The sequence below is a fragment of the Nycticebus coucang genome, chromosome 2 (genome assembly GCF_027406575.1).
Source record: "Nycticebus coucang isolate mNycCou1 chromosome 2, mNycCou1.pri, whole genome shotgun sequence".
NCBI lineage: Eukaryota > Metazoa > Chordata > Mammalia > Primates > Lorisidae > Nycticebus > Nycticebus coucang.
In genome coordinates, this window is record NC_069781.1 from 51,756,157 (window position 1) to 51,783,235 (window position 27,079).

General features: G+C 34.5%; 1 protein-coding gene and 1 pseudogene across 1 annotated transcript in view; both read left to right on the forward strand.

Moving 5' to 3' along the window:
- CAAP1 (caspase activity and apoptosis inhibitor 1) overlaps nucleotides 1-18,140 on the forward strand; it is a 51,775-nt gene extending 33,635 nt beyond the window's left edge. Inside the window, exon 6 of the mRNA XM_053571162.1 lies at nucleotides 16,737-18,140. Coding sequence (XP_053427137.1) covers nucleotides 16,737-17,083 — 347 coding nt within the window. The 3' untranslated portion in view covers nucleotides 17,084-18,140. The remainder of the gene's footprint in view (nucleotides 1-16,736) is intronic.
- LOC128580284 (uncharacterized) lies at nucleotides 14,301-14,454 on the forward strand (annotated as a pseudogene).
- Nucleotides 18,141-27,079: the final 8,939 nt, after the last annotated feature.

The following is a 27,079-nucleotide window of genomic DNA, read 5'->3' on the forward strand; positions in this document are numbered from 1 at the left end:
TATACTAGGCATTAGGGATAGAATGATAAAGAACTTCTATAATAAGGGAAAATGGATGTGTAAATATAAATTATTTTATCCATTTGCATTTGAACCTATATACTCCCCATGAATCTAGTTAAAATAGCTGAATTCTCTCTGCTGCCAAGACCAGCCCCTCTGTATGTTGATCTTCCTCCCTTTATGGTACCTGCATTTGTATCATCTTATTTAATCAGTGTCTTCCTATGAGCTGCATTTTACAGCACAGATTATTCCTCTTTCTTGACATTATTTCTTTGGCTCTCCCTGACTTCTAAAGGGTGAGTGCCCAAGGACTTATTCTTTAGACTTTTTTCTCCGTTACTTAGGTGGCGATCCTAAGTAGTTCCAAGACTGACAACTACTAATTTATTTCTACATTTTAGACTTCTTTTTACTTTTATATCCTGTTTACTTAGTATCTACTGTCCAATAAGCATCTTAAAGTTAACATGTCCCAGAATAAATTCTAAATCCTTCCCTAGCTACCCTTCAAAAAGAAGCAGCAAAACTTAAAACCTTGCTTTTTCTACAGTGTTTCCCCATCTTAATAAATAGTACTTACATTCTTCTGAGTACCCAGGCCAAGAACCTTGGAATCATTTTTGAGTTTATTTTCATCAGCAAATCCTGTTGGCTCTACTTTGAAAATATTCAGAGTCCAACCACTTCACACCTACCTCTTCTTAACCATGATTTTTCCACACAGCAGTCCAAATTATTTTTTTTTAATTGTAAGAATGGTCATGTCACTGTTTGTATCAAAACCTTTTAATAGCTGCCCATCACCAAACAAAATCTGAAGTTCTTCCTTCCAGTATCTCTGTAATCTGATGTGGCCTGTCACTCTCCTTGCTCACTCTGCACCTGCCCTCTTACTTCCCTTTAGCACCTCGAGCACTCTTGTGTTGGGGCTACGTTTTTGCTGTTTCTTCTGCCTGCTTATTCCTTCTCCCCATAACCATGAGTCTTCACACACATCATTTAGATCTGTGATCACATATTACCTGATTTATCTAAACTAGTTAGCACTAGTTTGTTTTTTCTTCAGAGCTCATAAACCTACTAAACCTAGAATTTTATTGGGAAATGATGTCAAGTTTACTGTGCTATATAGTCTTGTAAAAGTCACTTTCTTTTGAACACTAGAACTGTGTTGCTCTATCATGTGTTTAGTTCATAGCCTATCTCAGAATATAAATGAAAATTGTCAGTTGTGATTACAAGTTTAATACCTAGTATGTTCAGAGTTGAGATTTAAACTCATTTGTACCAATAGTGTACTCTTATTTAGGTCAGACTACTTGTTTTTGTTTTGAGACCATGCATCTCCGACTCTGCACACCTCCCTTCTTCTCTCAGTACTCTTGCTATGTGGTTGATTATCACCTTGTGCATATCACTATTGCTTGTTTGTGTACTTCCCTTTTTTAATAATTGTTTTTAATTAGCAAACATTTAGGAGTGCCTAAATATTAATTTGATATAGTCCCTAACCCTATGTATCTTCCCATTCTGTGATATTTCTGTTTGTTTGCTATGACTGTCCCCTTTAAATGGAGAGCTTCTTTAGTGCAGGAGGATTATGTCTGAAGTTTCCTTATGTCTTCAGTGCTAGTCCATAGTAGGTATTCCATAAATTATTTTGAAAGATTTGAATCTAAAGCATGAAACAATAAAAATCCTCAAATAAAGAGTGGGGAAATCTTTTGAACATATTGGCCTCGGGAAAGATTTTATGAAGAAGACAGAAAATAAACAAATGGGACTTAATTAAACTGAAAAGCTTCTGTACAGCTAAGGAAACAACTATCAAAGCAAATAGACAACCTTCAGAATGGGAAAAGATATTTGCATATTATGAATCAGATAAAAGCTTGATAACTAGGATCTACAGAAAACTCAAAATAATTAAAAAATAATCAAAAAATAATTTTAAAAAGGGCCAACAATCCCATATATCATAGGGCAATAGACATGACTAGAATCTTCTCTAAAGAAGACAGATGAATGGCTAACAAACATGAAAAAAGGCTCATCGTCCCTAATCAGAAATGCAAATCAAAGCTACTCTGAGATACCACTTAACCCCAGTTAGATGAATGGGCCACATCACAAAGTCTCAAAGATTCAGATGCTGGTGTGGATGTGGAGAGGAAGGAACACTTTTACACTGCTGGTGAGACTGCAAACTAATACAACCTTTTTGGAAGGAAGTAATGGAGAATCCTCAAAGAACTCAAATTAGACCTCCCATTTGATCCTGCAATCTCATTACTAAGCATCTACCCAGAAGAAAAAAAAAATCCTTTTATTATAAGGACATTTGCACTACACTGTTTATTGCAGCTCAGTTTACATCACCAAAATGTGTGGAAACAACCTAAATGCCCCCCAAACCAAGAATGGATTAATAAGCTGTGGTATATGTATACAATGGAATACTATTCAGCCATTAAAAAGATGGAGACTTTACATCTTTTGTATTAACCTGGATGGAGGTGTAACACATTCTTCTTAGTAAAGCATCACAAGAATGGAGAAGCAAGAATCCAAAATACTCAATTCTAATATGAAGGCAGTAGGTGAGCTAAAGCAAGGGGTGGGGTAGGGAAATGAGGGAGAGGGGAGGAAAGAGGGGGATGGGAGGTCATGGTTTATGATACACCTCTTGGGGGCAGGACGTAATTATAAGAGGGACTTTATCTAGCAAATGCAATGAGTGTAACCTAACTCTTTGTGCAAAAAAATAAAAAAATAATTATTATTTTGAATGAGTAAGAAAATGGATGGATGAAAGAAAGAATTTCTTCTTCCTTTGCTGCCTTCTCCGGTCTGTACATTGTTCTTAATAGAGAAGATGGAAGCATAATAAAGCATTAGTTTCTTTCCCCTTTTATTCTAATGTCTACCCCAAACATATGTCTTTCTAGTGATCTAGTTTGACAAAACTAAGTCCTTTGTTTTTTTGTTTCCCTTCTCCTTTTGCTTTGTTTTAATTAATTCTATAGATTCATGCCAATCTTTTATACTAATCACTTATTAATTACTCTTTTCAAATAGCAATTCTTTTTTTTTTTTGAGACATAGTATCACTATGTTGCCCTCCGAAGAGTGCCCTGGTGTCACACCTCACAGCAACCTCAAACTCTTGCACTTAAGCGATTCTCTTACCTCATCCTCCCAAATAGATGGTACTACAGGCACCTGCCACAACACCCGGCTGTTTTTTGATTGCAGTTGTCGTTGTTTGGCAGGTGCAGGCCTAGGTTGGGTTAGAACCCGCCAGCTCCAGTGTATGTGGCTGGCAACCTAGCCGCTGAGCTACAAGTGCTGAGCCAGCGATTCCTCTTGGGCTTACATTTCTTTGGTTATTTCCTCATTAGGTTAGTTAATATTTGGATAGAGTTTATATTTGAGCATCTTTTTATATTCTCAAATTATCCTTTCACATGAAATATACTTTTTCTGTGATCACTCTAAAAACATACAGGTTGCTTTTTACTGTGATTTCTACCTTTATTATTATGAACTCTAAGGTGACATAGTTATTTTGTTCAAAAGCTCCCACTACTTGCTTTTCACATGCATTCCCTTGTGGAAAGAATTAGGGTTTAAATGAAAGTTTTCATTTTTTTTTCTACTTCAATCAAAGTGTTCCTAGTTTCAGGGTAGGATTTCTATATGTTTAATGAAATATATCGCCACTTTTTTGCATATTGATGACTGGCTGCTTACTACATGAGTATATAAAAGGTACCTTCACATTATCTAAAATTAGAATTAACTTTTTATTATCTCTTTCTGACCTTATATTTAAATAAGCAAAAGCAATGCCACAGGAAACATGACATTTTGTGAAGTAGACAATGAGTTTGAGCACAACTTCCTTGAATGGGTAGATTGTGAAGCATTAAGATATTACTGGTAGAAAATTTGAGTGCCATATTCTTTTGAATGAGCCAGTTCCAGAAGATCTTTGGGGAAAAAAAAATTGTTTGATTCTAAATACTAGTGTTTGGAAATAGAAGTACTGAAATGGCTATTCTGTCTTCATTTTCCTTCCTGGATGTCTTCATATTTCTTCCTAGACTTTGATATCAAACTTTTATTCTCTTAGAGGCTTGTTTAATCACATAGTAGGAGAAATGATAAATGACATTTTAGAAGATTTCCTAAATCTTTCCGTTTATTAGAGGAAAGATTATACTTAGGAATCTCATATGTCAACCTGTTAATGTGTACTCCAATATGAAGACAAAAATAATTATCTGATCCCTTGTAAAAGAGTGGCAGGGGATTCCTGGTGTGTGTGTGTGTGTCTATCTGTCCAAATTTCACTTTATCACCTAGCCTTGGAGTGCAATGTCTCAATCACTATAACTTTGAGTTCTGAACTCAAGTGATCCTCTTGCTTCAGCTTCCCAAAGTGCTAGGATTACCTGTTGCAGGTCTGAGCCACTGTGCCTTGGTCTTTATTGTACTTTTAACTTTAGAATGGTGATATCTTTAGAGACAATCATTTTTGATGCTGTTATTTTATTATACGTATTCTCACCTTTGCACTTCATTGTTAGACTCACTTGTACTGAGCTTAGGTCTGGCACTTTGCTTTTGTCCATTCTGTCTCTCACAGTTAAAAGTTTCCCCCTCTGTTACTGTTACCTATTAGATTTTACTCAGTCTCAAAGACGTAGTATATCACTTATCTGTGAAGATCTTTTTGACTTTTTCCTGTTACCTTGCACATTCTGAACTTCTGTTATACTTTATATTGCATAATTTGGCATTTTAAAGTATGATATCCATTCTAAAAGCATACCGCAAGACTATGAAGGCAAAACCTATGTCTTTTTTTTTTTCCCTTGGGCTCAAGAAACCCTCTTGCCTCAGCCTCCCAAGTAGCTGGGACTACAAGCACCCATCACAACATCCAGCTACTTTTTCTATTTTTAATGGGGACTGGGCCTGACTTTTGCTGAGGCTGATCTTAAACTCCTGAGCTCAAGTAATTCACCAGCCTCAGCTTCCCAGAGTGCTAGGATTACAGCTGTGAGCCACCTCACCTGGATCATGCCACAAATATTGTGTCTTCCTACATAGGGTATTTTGCAAACTGTGGCCTTTAAATAAATAGTGTTGTGGCATATATAATAGATATTGAGTGGTTTACTCATTAACAGTTTCTTGAAAGTATCTCCAAGAAAGGTATAATTATGGATTTGTGGTTTTTAAAAGTCAGGAAACTCCAATAGTTTCTTGGAGGTATCTCTGAAAGGTATAATTATGGATTTGTGGGTTTTTAAAGTCAGGAGTACAGGTTTGTAGATAATTATTTGGAAGTTCGGTGGCAGTTCAGTGGAATACAGGGCAGGTTTTCTCTACTGAATGATTTGCACTTCTTTCCCAGTGGAATCAGTTTTTCCGTGATCAAATTTTGAAAACGATGGTCAAGCTGATGCACTTAAATCTAAATTAGCAGTGGGGAAAAAAACACTTAAATTCTGTTCATTTTGGTGAGAGAGAGATTGAAAGCCTCTACAGAAAAGATTTTTCTCATGCCTTAATTGTTTTCTTTTCAGAAAATAAAGTATTGGCTTTATGAAAGGTGGGAAGGGAACTCACTAAAACCGTTAAAAGTTATCAAGCTGATTTTCTACAGTTAGAATGCATTAAAAACGTGTTCTTTATAACTTAAATTTAAAATTATCTGTTGTCTACTGAAAGAAATCTGTGAAGGCATAGCATTGTTGTCCAGGGTGTCATAGACTTTGTTACTAATGAGAGATTCTAGCAGATCAATAACAATTGAGGTCTTGGAGAGTTGAGACTCAAAATTAAGGAGGAGGATGATGCAGTGTGTCATTCCTACATGGCATAACCACTGAAGGCAAGTGACCTAAAATCAGGTAGGAAAAACTAAGAAAAAATAAAGTAAAATAGTTTAACTCTTTGAATAACTAGCTTTGTGATTGCTTGATAGGAATGTTTGATTTGGGTCTTTGCCTCTTCATCAAGGTGTGTGTATGTGTGTAAATATTTTAAAACATTCTTAGGAAATCCTCAGGTAACTAGTATTTAGTTTTTCCTATTGTTTTATAAATTATCTTACATATTGTCTTATATACGTATTTTTAAACACTGTTTATATGAATCAAGATCCAGATAAAATCTCTACAGTGCAAATTAGTTTGTACTAATTTTTGTTTGTTTGTTTGAGACAGAGTTTCACTAGGGTTGAGTGCTGTGGCGTTGTAACTCACAGCAAATTCAAACTCGTGGGTTTAAGCAATCCTCCTGCCTCAGCCTTCCTAGCAGCTGGGAAGTTATAGGTACCTAACACCATGCCCAGCTAGTTTCTCTATTTTTAATAGAGATGGGATCTCTCGCTCAGTCTAGTCTGAACTCCTGAGCTCAAGAAATATGCCTGCCTCAGCCTCTCAGAGTGCTAGGATTAAAGGCATGAGGCACTGAGCCCCGCCAGATGAGAATACTCTTCATTCCCTGAAAGTAGTCATTGCTGGTAGTCTAGTTTTTTTGTCTGAAGACTTTCAGGAATTTTTTTTTTTTTTTTGCCTTTGAATTCTGTGTCACAGGATGTATCTCAGGTATGATGTTCTTGCGCTTGGCAAGTCTTTTTAGGCTCAAGACTTCACCTTCAGTTTTCATCTAGATCAGTTTTCTTATTTATTTTCCTTCTCCATCTCTTTCCTTGCTTTCTAACTTATTCCATCACTTTATTCAAGTCCCTGCTGTCATGTTATGTTCTCAGATCATAGTGATCACTCCCTGTGAAAGCATATTCCTAGTACTATTTTCTTACCTTTCTTTATTTTTCTTCATTGCCTTTGACATTTTTAGCCTCTCTCCTATGACTTAAATGTAAGGCAGGTACTTTTTTGTTCACTGCTTTTTCCTCAATGCTTAACACAGTTTCTTATACATAGGTGCTCAGTAATATTTGTGAAATTAATTATATTAGGTTGATGAGAATTTTATGGGTTTATCCTTATCTCTTAACTTTTATCACATATTTTAAAAATATTTTTTCTACATTTTGATAGATTTCTTAATATTTTCTCCCAGCAATCATTGCATGTTTGCTTTTAATAACTGTATTTTTTAATTTTAACAATTCTTGTTTTGTGAGGCTTTTTTTTCCATTGTACCCTGTGCTTGTTTTATTGTTACAGTATCCACTGCAGTCTCCTGCTCTTCCCCCAACAGATAATCTTCTGATTATTGACTTTTCTTTATTTCTTCCTTAGCTTAGTCCTTCATTTATTTTAGCTGGGTTTTGCTGGTTGCGGCTTTGGTTTTCTTCAGCAGCTGTTTAAATGTGATTCGATAACAGATATCTTTCTTTGATGTAAAGTGGATGATGGGGTAGGCTTCTCCATAGAGTGCAGAGTGCTTGGACATGTTGCAGGGAAGGGTAGGGAAAGAAGGAGGTGTTCAACTGGCCCAACTATTCCAAATGAATTTAATTTTAATTACTGTATCACTTGTTCCACAGACAACTCTTCATTGCTTCCAGGACTCTCTTAGAAAGAATTACACTGATCTGGTGTCTTGTGGCTTTGCTTTGCTTTTATTTTTCTGTCAATTGGATCCTGTCTGCTTTCATTTTGTAAAATTTCTGCATAATTATTTTGTATCTTTCTTGTCTAATACTATGAATTCACTTTTTCTTTTTTTTTGAGGTTGTATTCTTGTAAAAATATTTGTAAATTTGTAAAAAATTCTTATAAAAAGTTGAAGAAATATGTAGGTTGTTTCATAGAACAAAATTGGAAAATTTATTCTCTTTTCCCTTTCTATTTTTATTTCCTCAAAGTAATCACTGTTAATAATTTAGTACACTGATAATTATTTTTAGCAAAAATATTATTCTTTAGCTTACTATTTTTACTTAGCAGTATATTTTGGTCATGTTTCCTTTTACTAGGAAGACCAAGATATACTGCTAAGTCAAAATGGTAAGCTAAAGAATAATAATATTTTTGCTAAATAATATTATTGCTAATAAAATATTAGCAGTGTACTAGCTTTTTTCTCACAGAAAAAAATTCTGATTTTTATTAACAAATAAAAAGTAATATCTTGTTTTAATTTGTATTTCCCTGATTAGAAATTAGGTTGAGCAATTTTTTTTGTTTGTTTGTTTGTTTGCATTTTTGGCCTGGGCCAGGCTTGAACCTGCCACCCCTAGTATAGGGGGCTGGAGCCCTACTCCTTGAGCCATAGGCGCCACCCAGGTTGAGCATTTTTTCGTATACTTCCTGTTTTGTAAAATGTCTGATTTGTTTGTATTTTTTAATGCATATTTTTGGTAGTTTCTTAATGATACCTAGTTATTTTAATATACAGTTGTCCTTTTTTTTTTTTTTTTTGTAGAGACAGAGTCTCACTTTATGGCCCTTGGAAGAGTGCCATGGCCTCACACAGCTCACAGCAACCTCCAACTCCTGGGCTTAAGTGATTCTCTTGCCTCAGTCTCCCGAGTAGCTGGGACTACAGGCTCCCACCACAATGCCCGGCTATTTTTTGGTTGCAGTTCAGCCGGGCCCGGGTTTAAACCCTCCACCCTTGGTATATGGGGCCGGCGCCCTACTGACTGAGCCACAGGCGCCGCCCTACAGTTGTCCTTCTTAAAAAGGTGTCTTCCTCATATTCCTTGTAATCTGTTCCTGTCTTAATGATTTTATTTATGGTGTATTTTCTTTTTCAGAAGACTTAAGTTTTTTTTTAATCTAGCTAAATTGAAGTTTATTACCTTTGTGGATTCTTTGATGCTGATTAGTCTTTTCACCAGTTAATTTATAGTTTTTTTTTTATTATTGTTAGATCATAGCCGTATACATTATAATTTATAATTTTTATGTTGTTTTTAAGCATCACTCCTTTGTCACTTTAGTGGGTTATTGGTAGGGGAAGGAAGCAGGTCTGTATGCTCAATTTGCCATCTTTAGCGGGAATTCAGACAGGTATTTAAATAACTCCACATTCTAGGGTTTGTTTCTTGGCTTAATTTAATAATTAACTACAAGAGGTTTCACAAGCTTGCAGTCAACTCATAACATTAGCTATGCTTTCATTTTATGCATAAGAACTGTTTCAGATAAGTTGAATTACCAACTAGAATATTTATTAGTCTTATGTAGGTTTAGAAAATGTAGGTTTAAAGATGCTAGCATAACTTTAAAGTCCTTTTTATTTTTACAATGCAAAATGTTTGTGACGTGATTAATGATTCTTATGTCCATTTACATTCATTTGGATAGTCTATTTAAAAATGTTTATTTTAACAAAAAGTAAAACTGTGCCATGGAATATTTTTCCTTTATATTATAGTGTAAGGGTTCCCTGCAGCTCAGAAGCATTGAGATTTGTTATAGATGATAATAAAAACACAGGTATTGCATTTTAGTTTTTCTTATTATGTAGTACACTTCATTGTATTTATACCAGAAGTATATTACTCCTAAAGTGATAAATCTTATCTAGTTTATTTTTTCTTCTTGTCAATAAACCATTAAACCAGTGTTGGGTGTTTTAGTTACTTGCCAAATATTTTGTCTTTATGGTTTATTCCATGTTCATAGCTATGGCTCATTGAATAATATAAACAAATATTCCTCTGGTAAATTATTCCATTTATTCATCTATGTCAGTGATAAATATGAGCAGTGATTGATTCATATTGCTGTCTAAAAACTTAGTCTAGATGGATTAGTTTGTTATATAAAAAAATCTTTAGTACTTGGGTACAGAGTTTGACTGGGCTATGAATCAAGTTGGTAGGACAGGAGATGGCAGGAAAATGAAAGGAAAGATAAATTGTAAAAATATATAGACCAGAGGACAGTGTAACAGAATGAATGTACATTAGTGAGTACTCAGAGGAGCAAACATAAGAGGTGAGTGCTCACCGAAATCCCTACACTCTTTGTTACTTTTTCCGTGAAAAATCTCTTTACTCTTCATATTGTCTTCCCATAACTATTACCTCAATAAGCTCTTAAATTCCTTTAATCCTTTCCCATAAGTTATTTGCTCCATTGCTTCATTTGCATTGCTTTTATCTGAAGTGCCCTAAGTGGTATGTAGTATTTTAGGGGGTTACCCATCTCGTTGGAGGAGCAGAATTAATGTGAGAAATGTGTCATATCTTCTTGTTTCTTTGTGTATTATCTAAAGTTACTTTAGTTCTTTTGCTTCTCTATAACATGTAGTAACTTGAGTCTAAGATTTTCTTTGATTTCTTTCCTGTGCCACTTTTGATTATTATGTCTTTCATAGTTAATGGCCTGAATTTTTATTATAATTTTTACTTGCATTTTTAGTATTTTATGCCAGAACCAACTGTATTTTATTTTTCTTGTTGGATTTTAGTAACTTAGTTTAACATACATGCATCGAAACTGTTTTATTTTTTTTCCTTTAGACCTTTAAAAAAGCTTAGAAATTCAAGTGGACTGAATTGTGAGTGCCTTTGAAAAGCCCAAACACCTTTAGTTCACAAGCTAATTCTTGACTTTTTTTTTATCATCAATCATGTTATATGAATATATTATATATATTTAAACAATTTGTGAATATAATTTTGTGAAAACTGATTCTAAGCTTTATTAAAATAGATACCTCATTTCTTGTTATATCTCTTACTACTAATTAGACTTTATTTAAAGGAATAAATAGGATTTACATTTTAAATTGATTTGTTTTTCCTACCCACTCTTAAGCCTTTATAAAAATTTGAAGATGCTCCTTTGTGGAATTCTTACGCACTTTAAATGGATATTCACTTCTTTCTGAAAATGTGCATGCTTGCATGCACACACACACACACACACAGTGGGAGTTTGAATGGACAAAACATGACCACACTAAAATTTTAAGGGCTTTGAATGAGGCATTTGAGGATGAACTTACTTTTTTAAAAAGAATGTATAAGTTTTACCTCTTCCACTTTGAAGATCATAATCGACAGAAAAAAACCTACATTTTCCTAACACCAGCAATGAGAGTAATTATCTTTAGAAATATATTCGTGTGTTTACAAATGATGTTTTAAAAAACAAATTACTGACTCATTCTATTAGAATGATGAAAATTTAGAGATAGTGAAAAGACTTGAGTATGACTCCTTCCTCTAAGATCTTCAAATAATTTATTGTGTCCTCTGTCCAAGTCACTAGTTTCTGCATTTGTGAAGTAGAGTGCTTATGCTAAATATTTCAGGTGTATTAAAAACTTTGGCATCTATGGTATAGCTGTAATGGATAGATGGAACCTGTGAATACATTCAGCAATATTGTGTTATTGCTGAGATGAGAACTCAGTCATTTGGATTTTGGATAATTTTCACTGTAAACAAAGAACACTAATTTAGAGATCACCATCTCTTTAGTAATAGAATATGTATAGCATTTCTTGTCCAGATTTTTCCCCTTGAAATATTGGAACTGTGTGCATAAACATTTTGATCCTGAATCTCTCGTGCTAATAACCTTATAAGGTAGAGATTTTATTATGATAAATGCAAGGCAAAGTGGCTCTTTAACTATGGTTGCTTCTTAAATAAACTTGTATAAGTAGGCTTTAAAAATGATCTGAATTAAGGGAAAATATACAGCTCGGTGCCTCTTAGACATTTGAAAAGTGTTTGAAAACTGTAGACCTCCTCTCCCCCCCACCCCCAAAAATAAATTAAACATATACATTCCCATTAAAAAAAAAATCTATACACACTCATATGTATCCCTAAAGTCTTTTTTTTTTTTTTTTTATGTTTTATTTTAAGAGACAGAGTCTCACTGTGTTGCCTATGGGAAGAGTGCCGCAGCATCAGCTCACAGCAACCTTAAATTCATGGGCTTAAGCGATTCTCTTGCCTCAGCGTCCTAAGTAGCTGGGGCTACAGCTTGCCTCAGCGTCCTAAGTAGCTGCGGCTACAGGCACCCACCACAACACCTGGCTATTTTTGTTGTTGTTGTTGTAGTTATTGTTTGGCAGACCCAGGCCCGGTTCGAACCCTCCAGCCCTGGTGTATGTGGCCAGCACCCTAGCTGCTGAGTTACAGGCACCGAGCCTCCCTAAAGTCTTTTGATGGGAAATAGAGGCTTGTGGTGCATGACAGTGACATTAGACGAGAAGATTTGTTAAGTCTGTTCATAGGATCTACTAGTGTAGATTTCTCACATTATTAATGAAAATACCTCTAAGTTTTGCTATCGTTTTAAAATTTACTTGCATATAGATCTAAAGCAAATTAATTTCATAAAAGTGTGCTATTTTAAATTTTATGATTTAGCTTATAAGGGGGGTTGCATAGTTGTGTCATTAGACACTGATCACTGAATCTAAGATAATGAGTTAACTTCAGTTACAATGTGTGGATCTTGTAAATATACTTCTTAAAAAAAAAAAAAAAGTCTTGCCAAAAAGATTGGTGAAAACATTTAGTAGAACATGATTTGCTCACTTGTAATTTCTTGTAATTTATCTTTCATTTTCTACTACTGCTAATAGGAAATTCTTTTGAAATTATTATCCAGGTGATGAATATATTAAGTAAAAGGTGAGTGGTAACTATATCTTGGGGAGATAATAGCTTAGCAGTGGTTCTCAACCTTCCTAATGCCGCAACATTTTTTTTTTTTTTTTTTATTTATTTATTTGCGCAGTTTTTTTTGGCCGGGGCTGGGTTTGAACCCACCACCTCCAGCATATGGGACTGGCGCTCTACCCCTTTGAGCCACAGGCACCACATTTTAATACAGTTCCTATGGGTTGTAACCCATGGGTTGAGAACCACCGGCTTAAAGTATTGCCACTTTATATACTTTTGTGTAGACTATCTTACTGTAATATTAGACCTGGAACTTGAGAGATTTTCTAGGATAAGTTCCCTTCATTTTTATAGGAGAGAAACTCTGAGAAATTAAGGGATTTGCCCCAAATCATACACTTCATTCCAGAGTTAAGGATTAGGACTCAGGTATCCCAACTTTCAGACTCTCCCTTCTCCCCACCCAGTCATTATATTCTTGTGCTGTTCTATCAATTATCTGGCAATAGCCTCTAGTTTAAAAGACAAATCACATTTTTTTAAAAATGTATGTTTTGAAATCTTTTAAATAGCCTAATAGGGGTGTCTAACCTCTTTTTTACGTACCACACATTGGAAGAGTAAGAGTTGTCTTGTGCCACACATTAAATAGGCAAACAAAAGATGATGAACAAAAGAAAAGGTTCATGTACACTTTTCGCAATGTCTTGACAACACAGATAAGCAAAATAGTTCTCAAGTAATCTGCCTACAGACCATGGGCTACAGGTTGGACACCCCTGGCTAGAGATTTAATGCCTAAAGCATTAAAAGTAACTTTTACCCAACCAGGGCATGCCGGTTCATTCCTTTAATCCTAGCACTCAGGCCTAGCAGGGAGGATTGCTTGAGGCCAGGAGTTCAAGACCTGCCTAGGCAATATAGTGGAATATAGTGGCAATATAGTGTTTGTTCATCTCTACAAACACTTTAAAAATCAGCCAGGTGTGATGGTCCATTCCTGTAGTCCTAGCTACTTGGGAGACTGGAGAGGGAGAATTCCCTGAGCCCAGGAGTTTGAGGTTACAGTGGATTAGGATTGTGCCACTACACTCTAGTCTGGGCAACAGAGTGCAGCACTGTCTGTTTAAAAAAATAAAAAGAGAGAAAAAACATTAACTTTTTGATGCTATGAACAACTTAGAGCTGTTTCTCTTAAATTTGTTTTTGCCTTAAATTAGAATACAGGCAGTCCTTGGGTTATGGGTATGGAACCTACTTTATGGCATTCCCATACTTAAGAATAGGGTCCCAAGGCTCCCCATAAGGATAAGTTGTAGTTAAAGTAATAATTCAGGAACTAACTGCTTCCATGTACGTAAACAAAGCACATGGTGTAAGTGTTTTGTTGGTGAAGCTTCTTTTCTGCTGGCAGCTGGTTTCATTGTTTATTTGTCTTAACTTTAATTTGAATCTGAGAGTCTGTGTTTCCTTTGAGGACCCGGCCTCCAAAGCAAAAATAGTCCAGTGTAAGTCTAGGTGAGCCTGCAATGAAGAGAAAAGTGATTATATTGGAAATGAAAGTAGAAATAATTATTTGGAGAAAAGGCCAATGCCATGTTCATTGGGAAAGCATCATGCTTCAGTCACTTGACTATCAGAATAATTATAAAATAGGATGAAATGAGAATAATGGAATGTGTGGAAGGAATCAATGAAGGCACCAATGAAGACAGGGGAGATACCATGATCATGAAGGTGGTTTTCCCAGGGCGAGGCTTATCCATTGCACTCCGGATGTGCTGACCCCTGCAATTTCCCCAAATGTAGGAAACTCAACTGCATAATTTGTGGTAGTGGGGGACTGCGTTTGTGCTCTAAAAAAAAAAAAGACATCAGTTATTACTAAACAGCATGATAGATTAATTACTGAATTAGAAAAATAATTACTGATTTGGTTATAAAATCAAAATAAGCCTAACATTCCTATTATCCTAGCATTGATGCGATGTTAAGTGTTACCCTTTAATATTCTTTTTTTCAAATTTCTTCTATCTAAACTTTTGTGTGAGTTTGTTTTTATGTTCTGTTTGTTTGAATTAAAGAGCACAACAGTTTCTATACCTTGTTATAGTACAGGGGTATTATTAAAACAATATTACACTGTATTATTACCACATGAGCCATTATAGTCTTTTTTTGTTATTATTGTTATTGTATATGCACTGTTTGTCACTGAACCAAGTTACATGCAAATCTTGTTTATTTATTTATTTATTTTTGAGACAGAGTCTTACTATGTCACCCTGGGTAGAGTGTCATGGCATCACAGCTCACAGCAATCTCAAACTGTTGGACTTAAGCAATTCTCTTGCCTCAACCTCCCAAGTAGCTGGGACTACAGGTACCCACCACAATGCCTGGCTGTTTTTTTTTCTGTTGCAGTTGTCATTGTTATTTAGCAGGCTCTGGCCGGGTTCAAACCCACCAGCCCCCGTATATGTGGCCGGCATCCTAACCACTGAGCTATGGGCACTGAGCCATGTAAATCTTTTTTTTAAATTATTTTGTCTTTTTTATCTTTTTTCTTCTTTTCCACTCATAGTTCTTACTTAACAAATCTGACCTAAAGACATCAGGAATATATCTCATCCATACCCAGGGACCACTTGTACTTACATAAAACATTGTTTTTTAAGGCAAAAGGCTATATTTATTTTTCTATGATTTTTCTTTTGCTACTTAGAAATACTGGTTGTTTTGTGGATATACATAAAATATTTTTTGACATGAAATAATTAAAATGACAACCATTCTTTTCTTAAACCATTTTTTTTTTTTTTTTTTGTAGAGACAGAGTCTCACTTTATGGCCCTCGGTAGAGTGCCGTGGCCTCACACAGCTCACAGCACTCTCCAACTCCTGGGCTTAAGCGATTCTCTTGCCTCAGCCTCCCGAGTAGCTGGGACTACAGGCGCCCACCACAACGCCTGGCTATTTTTTGGTTGCAGTTTTGGCCGGGGCTGGGTTTGAACCCGCCACCCTCGGTATATGGGGCCGGCGCCTTACCGACTGAGCCACAGGCACCGCCCCTCCATTCTTTTCTTTTAACAAGTTCTATGTGAACACAAATATAATTTACTGTTTCATTTTCTACTTTAGTTTTGGAATAGAGAATGGTTTTTGAATTAAAAGAATGTAGGAGGATCAGTCAAGTCAGTAGATTGTTACAAAAGTAGTAGAGTAAAATTGTTTGTATCCTTCCATTATGTTCTATTATCAGAATTTTCCGTCTGTCAAATCTGTTTTATTAGTTTTTCTTACTATATGAAAGCTATCAAAGCTAATGTTTTGGGGATCATTACTTTTTTAACATAGAAATTTAAAGTACTCAAAGTTGTAAATAATGCCTAGAGTTGAGTAATATTCAACGCCAAGACCAAAGTGGTTGAGAGCTATAATCTGAATTTATATTCTCATTCTTAACATCAGTTATAGAAGTTTTATAATAAATGCAGTTATTTAAAATTGTGGTATACTAACTTCATTAATAAAAGTTAATCCTCTTCATGAAAAATCATTTTATTTTAGAAAATGGCCATAGGCTTTCTCCTTTATTGATTGAAAACAAAGTGTTTGAAAAAGGTTGTTAAAAGATTTGAGAAAACAGCAGTGCACATGGTATCTAGCTTGATGATGAATTTTTTTCTTTTTTGTAGTTTATAAAGCAAAGTATTTTAAACATCAAAGTAAAATGAAATTTTACTTCTTCAGTAATAAGTAGTCCTCTATCCACTGAGTTTCCAATGTCAGCTTTCATTTTGCAATGTAGAAACTTCACTGTGCTATAAAGTGTTATGACATTATGACATTTTAATTAGAAAAATAGATTATAGGAACGCTATATTATGGAATAAATTTTTCAGTGTTTCCATGTTTAACTAAACTGGAATGAAAAATGTATTAAAATTTATTTTAAATTAGGTCTATTTTGAAAGTTGAGCAATCAGGGGAAAAGAGAGTGGGATGATGATTATGGAATGTGTTTGGGACTCATGGTGGGAGGTGGGGTCAAAACAGCCCTTTAAACATAAAGAGTAAGGAAATTTTGACCCAGGGCATTTAGGTTACATGGTTCTTTCCCCTCTTTTGTTTGTTACAGGCAAAGGGGAAGATAGTGATGTACTCAGTATAAATGCAGATGCTTATGACAGCGACATAGAAGGCCCATGCAACGAAGAAGCTGCTGCTCCTGAGGTCCCAGAAAATACTGTCCAAAGTGAAGCTGGTCAGATAGATGATCTGGAGAAAGACATTGAGAAAAGTGTGAATGAGATTCTGGGACTGGCAGAATCTAGCCCACAGGAACCCAAAGCAGCCACCCTGACTGTTCCTCCACCAGAAGATGTTCAGCCTTCTGCACAGCAGCTGGAGCTGCTAGAACTTGAGATGAGGGCAAGAGCCATTAAGGCCCTGATGAAAGCTGGTGATATAAAAAAGCCAGCCTAGTTTTTTAACTGGAGTTTAATTTTGAGATGTGTTTGAATGAAGCCACATCATATAATTTTGTATCTGAAGTTTATTTTGGGTCTTATATGATACTTCTCCTTTACCCCTATTAGGTAAACTCATTTGAGGCCTAAAATACCTATTTTTTTTATTACTTTTATATTATAGATATGTTATTGTCTTATGAATTAATGACAAATATAATTGGATAGCCTAGATACTTATTTAGATGAGTATTTAGGTATGTCTGCAAATTAGTATCTTAAAAGCCATTAGCAAAGAGTCATGTTATTATTATTTTTTTTAATGTTTAAATGTTTGGGCACCAAACCTAAAAGCTTCAGAAAAATTGACCAAGCATGTTTCTCTTAAGGCTACCTATATTTTGCAATAGACTATTAAATTATTGCTCCTAGATTTGTTACAATTTAAGAAATTTAGTTTTGCTTATATACACTTTTAAAATATGTACTATTTTGAAGATGTCTTATATGGGTGTGGATTTCCTAATTAAAACTAAATAATAATTTTGTTATCAGGCTTAGAGATAATGAAATGGCTGAGACTTTTTTTAATAAAAGAAAGGATTTAAGGCAGTTTTTAACAATGTAGAGCTAATTGCCCATGTTTAATTAACAGCAGACAAGCCTTTCTAACAGGTATTCCATACTGGTGGACACTTCTTTGTCAAGGTTTTTCCTTCCTTTGTCAAGGTTCCTTTCCTAAAAAAAGGAACAAGATTTCATTTACATTCCAAATTATACAAGATTTCATCTGGCGGTGTTGCTTGAAGATCTGATGTGCTATAATGCCGTGAATCAAAAATAATAAAAGGCTATCATTTCTGGATCTGAAGACTTTGATACTTTTCTGAAAGCAAAATTAATTTCAGGAACCTTTGATAAGTTGTTATAATTAATCTAATTTTGTATAGTTCTTGTAAATTAACATCTTGCCACAATTGTAGATGCTTTTTTTCTCCATCACTAATTGCAGTTGTTTGATACCAAAATAAATTTAGGTAGAGACCCTTAACTTAAAATAAACATTTTTTTTCTCTAAAATATGTATCTGGAACTGTTGTTTTCATATTTGATAACAAATACAGTGTTTTTTTTATTAATAAACCATGCTCTACTCATGTTGTATGAGAATTTTACTTATACACAAAACTTTCAGGGATTGTATTTTATATGTTAGAGAATTTTTTAATAGAAATAGAAGACATTTATGAAACATTGGAGTTGCAGTTACAAATTCCTTTTTCTGTTCCTGAACATGCTTTTAATTAAATAATCCCGCTATTTTTTCCCCTCCCTGAATCTTTCTGATGAAGTACAGAAGCCCATATCATTTGAAATACTTCTTTTAGGCTGGTAAATGTGAAAATTATTTAAGTTGTAAGTTCTCATTATCATTGCTTCAAGGTGAAAAAGCATTGATTGTGGTAAAATACTTTTTCTATTTCAACTAAAGCTAAAAATTAAAATGCTAAACTAGTACAGGATAAAGTTTATTGCTGCTTACTAATTATAAAATTATAAAATGCAGTAGATGGAATTTGTGTTATTAAACATATAAGTGTAGGAAAAGGTCTTTGTGCTTTGTGGCTGATTAAAGCCACTATTTTTGTGGAGCATTCTGTGTCTGTTCTATTCAGTGTGCAGGATGGTTTAGAGGTGAAATGAGCGGAACAAAGTAGAGGCTACTTAGATTCCTATCTTGGAAAACCTACTTTTTCTCCTTTTTTTTTTTTTTAAATGTTGAAAGACTTAGGAGCTTTTTGAAAATGAATGGCTTTAAAGAATAGGAGTAAGTTTATTCAAGAAATGCCTAAGTAATGGCAAAATACGGTGTATTGATCGCATACTGCCATTTAAATCATCAGCTCAGAGGTATTTATGGAATTCCTTTAAGGTGGTCAGTCTTGTTCAAATCTTATATCTAGAGATGGTACAATATAAATTTTAGCATGGAATAGGCTGATTAATAAAGATATGGGTGCTGCTTGTTTTTGTGCCTGATACCTTCTTTTAGTTAAGGGTGAGAGAAATTTTTAGGCAATATTTAATTAGTATAAATTAAACAGTGAAAAATGGCAGCCAGATTTTCCACTCTATGGAAAATCAGTTAATCCAGATATTTGACTAGGGACTTGACTCGAATCTTGAATGCTGGGTAGCAACTGGTAATAGGTCCTCTGCAATAATGAGCAGTTGCTCCAAGCACTAAGCCTTGGCTCACTTTTAGCTGTTTCTACTAATCCACACACTCGGATATATCCTAAAAACCTTTCACTGGGTTACCAGTTTATAGCATTCCAATGATGAAAAATTACTCCAAACCCCAACATCAGTTGAACTCTTTGGTTCTATGAGGCTATATATCCTTCATTGTAAATCTTTTTGCCAAAACCTATTTTCAGCAGAACGTTATATCTTAGGGCATGATTAATTATCTGAGTAAAAGTGTTTTGAATCATTTGAACAGTAATACAAATTGCAATAAAATACGTGTTTTCCAATGCCATTTTCAAGGTAGATAAAGCAGGGGTGAACCTGCAGTTTGGGCCAAATATTTGGGTAGCCTAGAAGTGTTAAAAATTCTCAGTTCTAGTCCATCTAAAAAGTAGGAAAAGAGTTCAGTTTTAATTTTTTTATTATATCTGCTTAATTCTTAAAAAGTAAAATCTGTGTATCTTAACTGAAAACTTTATGTTTACATTTTTGTTATATTCAAGTTTATTCAAACAAAAGAAGGGCTAATGAATATATTATTTCTTTGGCATTTAGTAATTATTTTAAAGCAATTTGTGAAGCAACAGAAAGACTGTGTGAATTAAAGAGTAGAGGATTCTGACTCTGCCCTAATGAGCTGGTGTAACCTTGAGTAAGGAACTGTAAAATGAAGAAAATAAATAGCCAAAATATAAGATTTCCTTCAGCTTTAATAGTTTGTGATTCCAATGCAGGATACTGTAAGATTTGTGACACTTCCAGAACTCTTTTGAATTCAAGTATTAATCTCCTTCCTTCTCCTCCCTTCTTGGCTCAAAATGAAGCAGTCTATTTAGTCTCTATTTGTCCCTCACTTCTACGGATATGAACAACAATCTAGTTCTTTAAAATGTTCCTTTTACTTGTTATAATATTCAGTGTCAGGATTGCTTGGTAAGTATACTACCCAGAATTACTCACTTTGGTCCATAAACTTAGGTTATCTTTAATTTATTGTTTTACTCATATCAAAATTACATTTAAATAATTTTAAGTCAAAAAGGATTTTTTCCAGAGCTTATAGTAAAAAATAGCACTTTCTTTCCCTATTCTTTTTATACCCAGCTGTTGCTACAGAGAAGTAACCATCTTCAAATCTTTTAGCTGTTTGTTACAGTGTTTCTCTGTATTTTTAAATAACATCATTATGCCATTATTTGATATTTGAGTTTTAGATCGTATTGATCTATTTTGGAGTATGAAGATTAAACTCCATTTCTTCCTCTCTCCTCTAATATATACCTTCCTCCCTCATCCTCCCCAAACAGTATAGTTATCACTTCTTGGTTAAGTTAGCATTCATTGTTTATACTCTTTTGATGCTAAATACTATTCACATCTATGTCATGTCTGTAATTGCATTTACTTTTTTGGTCCAAATTTTAAGGTTTTTGGAATTAATAATGTAATTGCTTTATTTCAATTATTCAGTGTAATTAATATACTGTGTTTAAGCAGATATTATTTGTTTTACCCTATTCTTGCTTTTGTCAGTTTTTTAATTGCTAAATCCAAGTTTAATGAACTTAATTTAGACAATTAATTGATTACAAGTGGAAAAATGTGAGAGCATAGACAAGGATGACAGCAATTTAAATCAGCAATACCTGAGGCTGGCAATGACACGGTTGCTTATAAGTGGCATGTGTTTTCGTCTACGTAGCAGACTTTAAAGCTGTCATCTAGAAGTGTGGGATACTGTAGGTTCAAATACATTGTATAATCTGTCTTCTTTATTTTATTTTTAAATACATTTCTCCTGGAGCTCTCTGTTCTGTGCTAATCCAAATTGGTTGCTCTTCACTTCTCTCATGTTGGAACACCCATTTCTCAAATTCTCTTTTTCCTTCTTTGGTTTATTCTCTAATTTTGGTGGCATACCTCTTCTAACAGCTTCCTGTAAAAGGCTGCATGAATGATAAATTGTTTTGATTCACTAGTATGACTGAACATGACTCAGTTCTACCCATACATTTGATGGAAACTTTATCTGAGTCTTGATGTAGGCCAGAAGTCCCTGCTCTGTATTTTACAGTATTGTACCAGTACCTTCTATCTTCCTTTAAAGCTGCTGAAAATTCATTTACCATTCTGATTCTTGATACTTACCATGTGTTCTCTTTCTTTCTCTTTGGTCGCTGTCAGGATCGTATGTTTATCCCTTGTATTCTGACATTTCTCGATGTGTCAAAATGAGTCAAGTATCTGGATAGTTCTTTCATGATAGTCTCATCCTGTTAGTGGACTTTCATGAAGTTGCTGTGGCAAATGTGGTATTTAGTATACTGTGTTTAACCAGTTATTATTTGATTTTTTTTATCCTATTACTTTTGTCAGTTTTCTTAATTGCTAAATCCAAGTTTAGTGAACTTAATGGAGACAATTAACTGAGTACAAGTGGAAAAATGTGAGAGAGTAGACAAGGATGACAGCAACTTAAATCAGTAATACCTGAGGCTGGCAAGGACACTGTTGCTTACAAGTGGCCATGTGTTTTTCTTCCTGCTTTCACTCCAGTAAGTTTTTCTGGACTATGTCTTGGTGGTGTTTTTAGTGTTGATATTATCTGATATGCAGTGAGCTCTTTTGTTGTATAATTTCACATCCTCTAAAAAGAATCTCAAGTGCATTTTCTTGAATTATCATTGTAGTATTTGTTCTTGGTTTTGTTTTCTTCTGGATTTCCCATTATTTGCCTTGTATCTTCTTTACCTATTTTTCGTTTACATCACTGTCTTGCAAATCATTTTTTAATCTTCATTTTAAGTTTAAAATTTTTCCCTTTTCCTTTGGTTCTCTTAAGGCAGTGGTGTCCAACCTTTTGGCTTTAATGTCTTTTATATTTTTAATTGACTTCTCATTGTAAAACACCAGCTAATGGTTTTAATATATTCTGTGAGTCTCTCTAGTGTTATTCTCTTATTCTTTCTTTTTTTGTTTTTAACAGTGTTGTGTGGGATTTGTCCTAAGTACTTTGTTCTTAGTAATATATTCTGTGGGTCTTTCTAATGTTACTCTCTTATTCTTACTTTTTTTGTTTTTAACAAGTGTTGACCTTAGTACTTTTGTTTCTCATTTTTTATGTGAAGTTCATTTTCCTGAGCTTTTAGGAGGAACTTGGCTGAGGTTAACTTTTTTTTTTTTGCAGTTTTTGGCCGGGGCTAGGCTTGAACCTGCCACCTCCAGCATATGGGGCTAGCGCCCTACCCCTTTGAGCCACAGGCGCCACCTGTTAACTTTTTTACCTTTATGCTCCTTTGTTTTTGTTCTCTAATGTTCAACAGTAGGGCAGTTTACTTTCTGGGATTTCTTGGCTCTGTTCTCCTTTTACTCCTTTACCTGGACTTTTCTTTCCATCTTGTTGATTTTCTCTATCCTGCTCAGCTTTGAATCTACAACTAGTTGTTACTCCTTAGTATAGGATTCTGTCTTAGAAGGGAGTTCTGGCTGGTCAGTGTCAGGAGTTCTTAGGGGCTAGACTGCTGCAGCTCCTTTTAGACCTTATTACCCTTCCATTCACCTATTACTGGAGTCAAAACCCTCCCCAATTTCAGTGGCTATCTCAAATTGAGTTGCTATGAGTTCTACTTATTTTAGGTTTCTCCTATTACCGGTTCTATTAGGTACCAAATTGGCTTTCCTTTGCTTTCTCCCAAAGAAGTGCCAATATTATTTCTTATGACTTATTAGTTGCCTGTTCTAACCTGTTTATATTATGGAGTTAATAGAGATACAATGTGAATAGGGTCCCTGACTGACAAAGGGTTTGCCTTACAATTTTTTCTACTTTATCATGGTGCAAAAGCAATATGCATTCAGTAGAAAGTATACTTCAAGTACCCATATAACCATTCTGTTACATGAGATAGAAATAAATTACACGAGATAGTCAACACTTTATTATACATGTAAAGTAGGTTTTATGTTAGATGATTTTGCCCAACTGTAAACTTATGTGAGTATTGTGAGCACATTTAATGTAGGTTAGGCTAAGCTATAATGTTTGTAGGTTAGGTGTTTTAAATACATTTTCTACTTAGGGTATTTTTGACTTAACAATGTTTGTTAAGGACAAACATTGTTTGTCAGGACGTTGCCCCATTTTAAGTCAGGGAGTATCTGTATTTAGTTCTAATGTTTTGGTTTTTCTTTCCATTATTCTGCCTGAAGAAATTTAGAAACTGTGCCTCTTCCCAGGATACTATTGTTTTTTCATTTTAGAATATTCAGTCATCTTTGTATACACATAATTAGTATTGTATAGCAAGAACTAATTTATTTATAAAATAACTGAATTATTTACAAAGTTTTCTTAAAATTATTCTGCTAATTTTGACAAGTTTTTCTTTTCTTTTTTTTTATTAAATCATAGCTATGTACATTAATGTGATCATAGGGCACCATACACTGGTTTTATAGACCGTTTGACACATTTTCATCACACTGGTTAACATAGCCTTCCTGGCATTTTCTTAGTTATTGTGTTAAGACATTTATATTCTACACTTACTAAGTTTCACAAGTACCCTTGTAAGATGCACTGCAGGTGTAATCCCACCAATCACCCTCCCTCTGCCCATCCTCCCCACTCCTTCCCCTTCCTCTGCCCCTTCCCCATATTCTTAGGTTATAACTGGGTTATAGCTTTCATGTGAAAGCCGTACATTAGTTTCATAGTAGGGCTGAGTACATTGGATACTTTTTCTTCCATTCTTGAGATACTTTACTAAGAAGAATATGTTCCAGCTCCATCCATGTAAACATGAAAGAGGTAAAGTCTCCATCTTTCTTTAAGGCTGAATAATATTCCATGGTGTACATATACCACAATTTATTAATCCATTTGTGGCTCGATGGGCACTTGGGCTTTTCCCATGACTTAGCAATTATGAATTTGTCTGCAATAAACATTCTGGTACAAATATCTTTGTTTTAATGTGATTTTTGGTCTTCTGGGTATATACCTAGTAGAGGAATTATAGGATTGAATGGCAGATCTATTTTTAGATCTTTAAGTGTTCTCCAAACATCTTTCCAAAAGGAATGTATTAATTTGCGTTCCCACCAGCAGTGTAGAAGTGTTCCCTTTATGAAAAAATGCTCATCATCCTTAATCATTAGAGAAATGCAAATCAAAACTACTTTGAGATATCATCTAACTCCAGTAAGATTAGCCCATATCACAAAATCCCAAGACCAGAGATGTTGGCATGGATGTGGAGAAAAGGGAACAAGTTTTTCTTAAATCTTTAAAGTTATATTTTATTTTAAAACCAAAATCTCTTTATCTTATTTGATAGAAACAGTTGTTAGCCTGAGGGTAAAGTGAGTTAGCACTGCTCCTCAGTAGCAAAGCAATTTAGTTTTATTAGGTATATTTTTATAATAGTTACTATTAGTTGAAAGATCTTTCTTAATCATAATATTGATAATAGTTACTATTAGTTGAAAGATCTTTTTTAATCATAATATTGAATGTCATTTATATAAAAATAAAAAGATACAATTTCATAGATTCAAAGGGACCCAAAATTTTAATGTTTAAAAATTTTTTGAGAGACGAATAGAATTCACTGTCATTTTTATAAGATAAATTATGTGCTTTGAACAGTTTATATCATCTCATTACTCTTCTGCCTTAGCATATCTTCTCTTCCTGGGATTTTTTTTTTCTCAAAGTCCAAAAAAGAGCTGGAAGTTTTATAAACTCTTTTCTCCCCCTCTAAATACATTTGACACAAGATTTTTAACGAGATGCTGTCTTTCTTGGGATATTTAAGGTCATCAAATTAATGGAATCTTGGTATTATTGTCTATCATGTTTATCAGTCTATTAAAACATAGTCACCAGAAAGATTAAAATAGAAAACTTATCTGCCTGAAAAAAGATTCAGAGGCATGATGACACCTGTGGCTCAAGGAGCAGGACGCTGGCCCTATACACTGGAGGTGGTGGGTTCAAACCTGGCCCCAGCCTAAAACTGCAAAAGAAAAAAAAAAAAAGATTCAGAGGCATCAGTAAACATTGTTATATACAGCTTTTCTCTCTATTGGTGAAAAAGGTAGCTTGATGTATGTAGTTAACTGTAAAACAATTGTTTTGGTATTAAACGTCTGTGTAATAGCTTTTTTATGGCCTTTTTCTATTAGTAAACATGGAAGAAGACTATATCAAGAACACTAAGGTATCAAAATTTGATTGTGAAGTCCTTTGGCTTATTCATGATTATATAAACCTTTATGATTATTTCTACAACAAATTTGCAACATGTAGAAAGAGAAACAGTGTTTATTACATTATCTTACAATCAAATTTTAATATTAAAATACTGCTTTTTTGGGTCAGGTTTCATGTTTTATAGTTCTTTTTTGCCATTAACATTTAAATATGTAACAGAATACGTAGGTATTCTGAAGCCTGTAAAAAGGTTTTTTACTGCACTAGTTAATCTAACTGCTGCTGTAGTCACAGGAGAAAGAATCAGATTATAATTGTAAATACTGCAGCATGGTTGCAAAAATGTAGAGGATAATTAATCATCCTTGTTTTAAAAAAATATATGTTCATATAGTTAGCCATTCTCTTTAAATATACCTTAAGATGTCATCTTTTTCCATCTAATCTGTAGGTGGAAAATCTTTGTTAGAACTGAAAATGTATTTTGCCAGGATGCGAATTTTAACCAATGTGGCAAAAATCAATCCCATACAAGGTGGCCAATCTCATACAAGAGCTCATGTTTAATTTAAAATAGTGAACAATTTAAAATTGCCCGTGAACTTTTTGGCCACCCTGTAAATCTTACTGCTTTCCCTGGTGACTAAATGGAATCAAACCCTCCTAGTTATAGAACAGGTTTGCTTCAACATATGATGACTATAAAAACTTGGTTTTGACTCGGTGCATGGGGCTCAAGCAGCTAAGGCACCAGCCACATACACCTGAGCGGGTTCGAATCCAGCCCAGGCCCACCAAACAACAATGATGGCTGTAACCAAAATTAGCCAGGCGTTGTGGCAGGTGCTTGTAGTCCCAGGAACTTGGGAGGTGGAGGCAGGAGAATCGCTTGAGCCCAGGAAATAGAGGTTGCTGTGAGCTGTGATGCCACGGCACTCTACCCAGGGCAACAGCTTGAGGCTCTGTCTCAAAAAAACAACAACAACAAAAAACTCAGTTTCATGTCTCCACTTATATTAATTAATGTTAATTGATTTTTTTTAATGTTAATTGATTTTTAAAAAGCCTTTAGTGAAAGATAGGCCTTTCATTGATGGTTATTTTTTTGAATCCCCCAAATTAACCTTTCTTAAGTGCATTGACAGAGAATTCAGGAATTCTTAAATGGAGCTTCTCCTGAGAGTGTTTAAACTTTTGAATCATCAGTCTTAAACACATTTTATTACAAATTGGTTTGAAATTATTTGCCTTTCTTAGTGAGCTGGTATTAGAAAGTAGAATTTTGATTGGTTGGTTTCTATTTAGAGCATATAGAACTACCAAATGAATAAAAATTGAGGGGCAAGCTACCCATTAGCTTGGTCGATGTGTCTTTTTTGATCCACTCCTACCTGACCAACCTTTGATAAATCTTTGTTGTCTACTAATCTTTCCTTTTCTCTTTCACCTTGCTGTTAACTCTTTTCCTTTGCTCTTCTATAGCCTTCCTGCCCTTTACTTTCTTCCTCAACCAGTCATCGTTTGAAACAAGAGTTTTTTTTT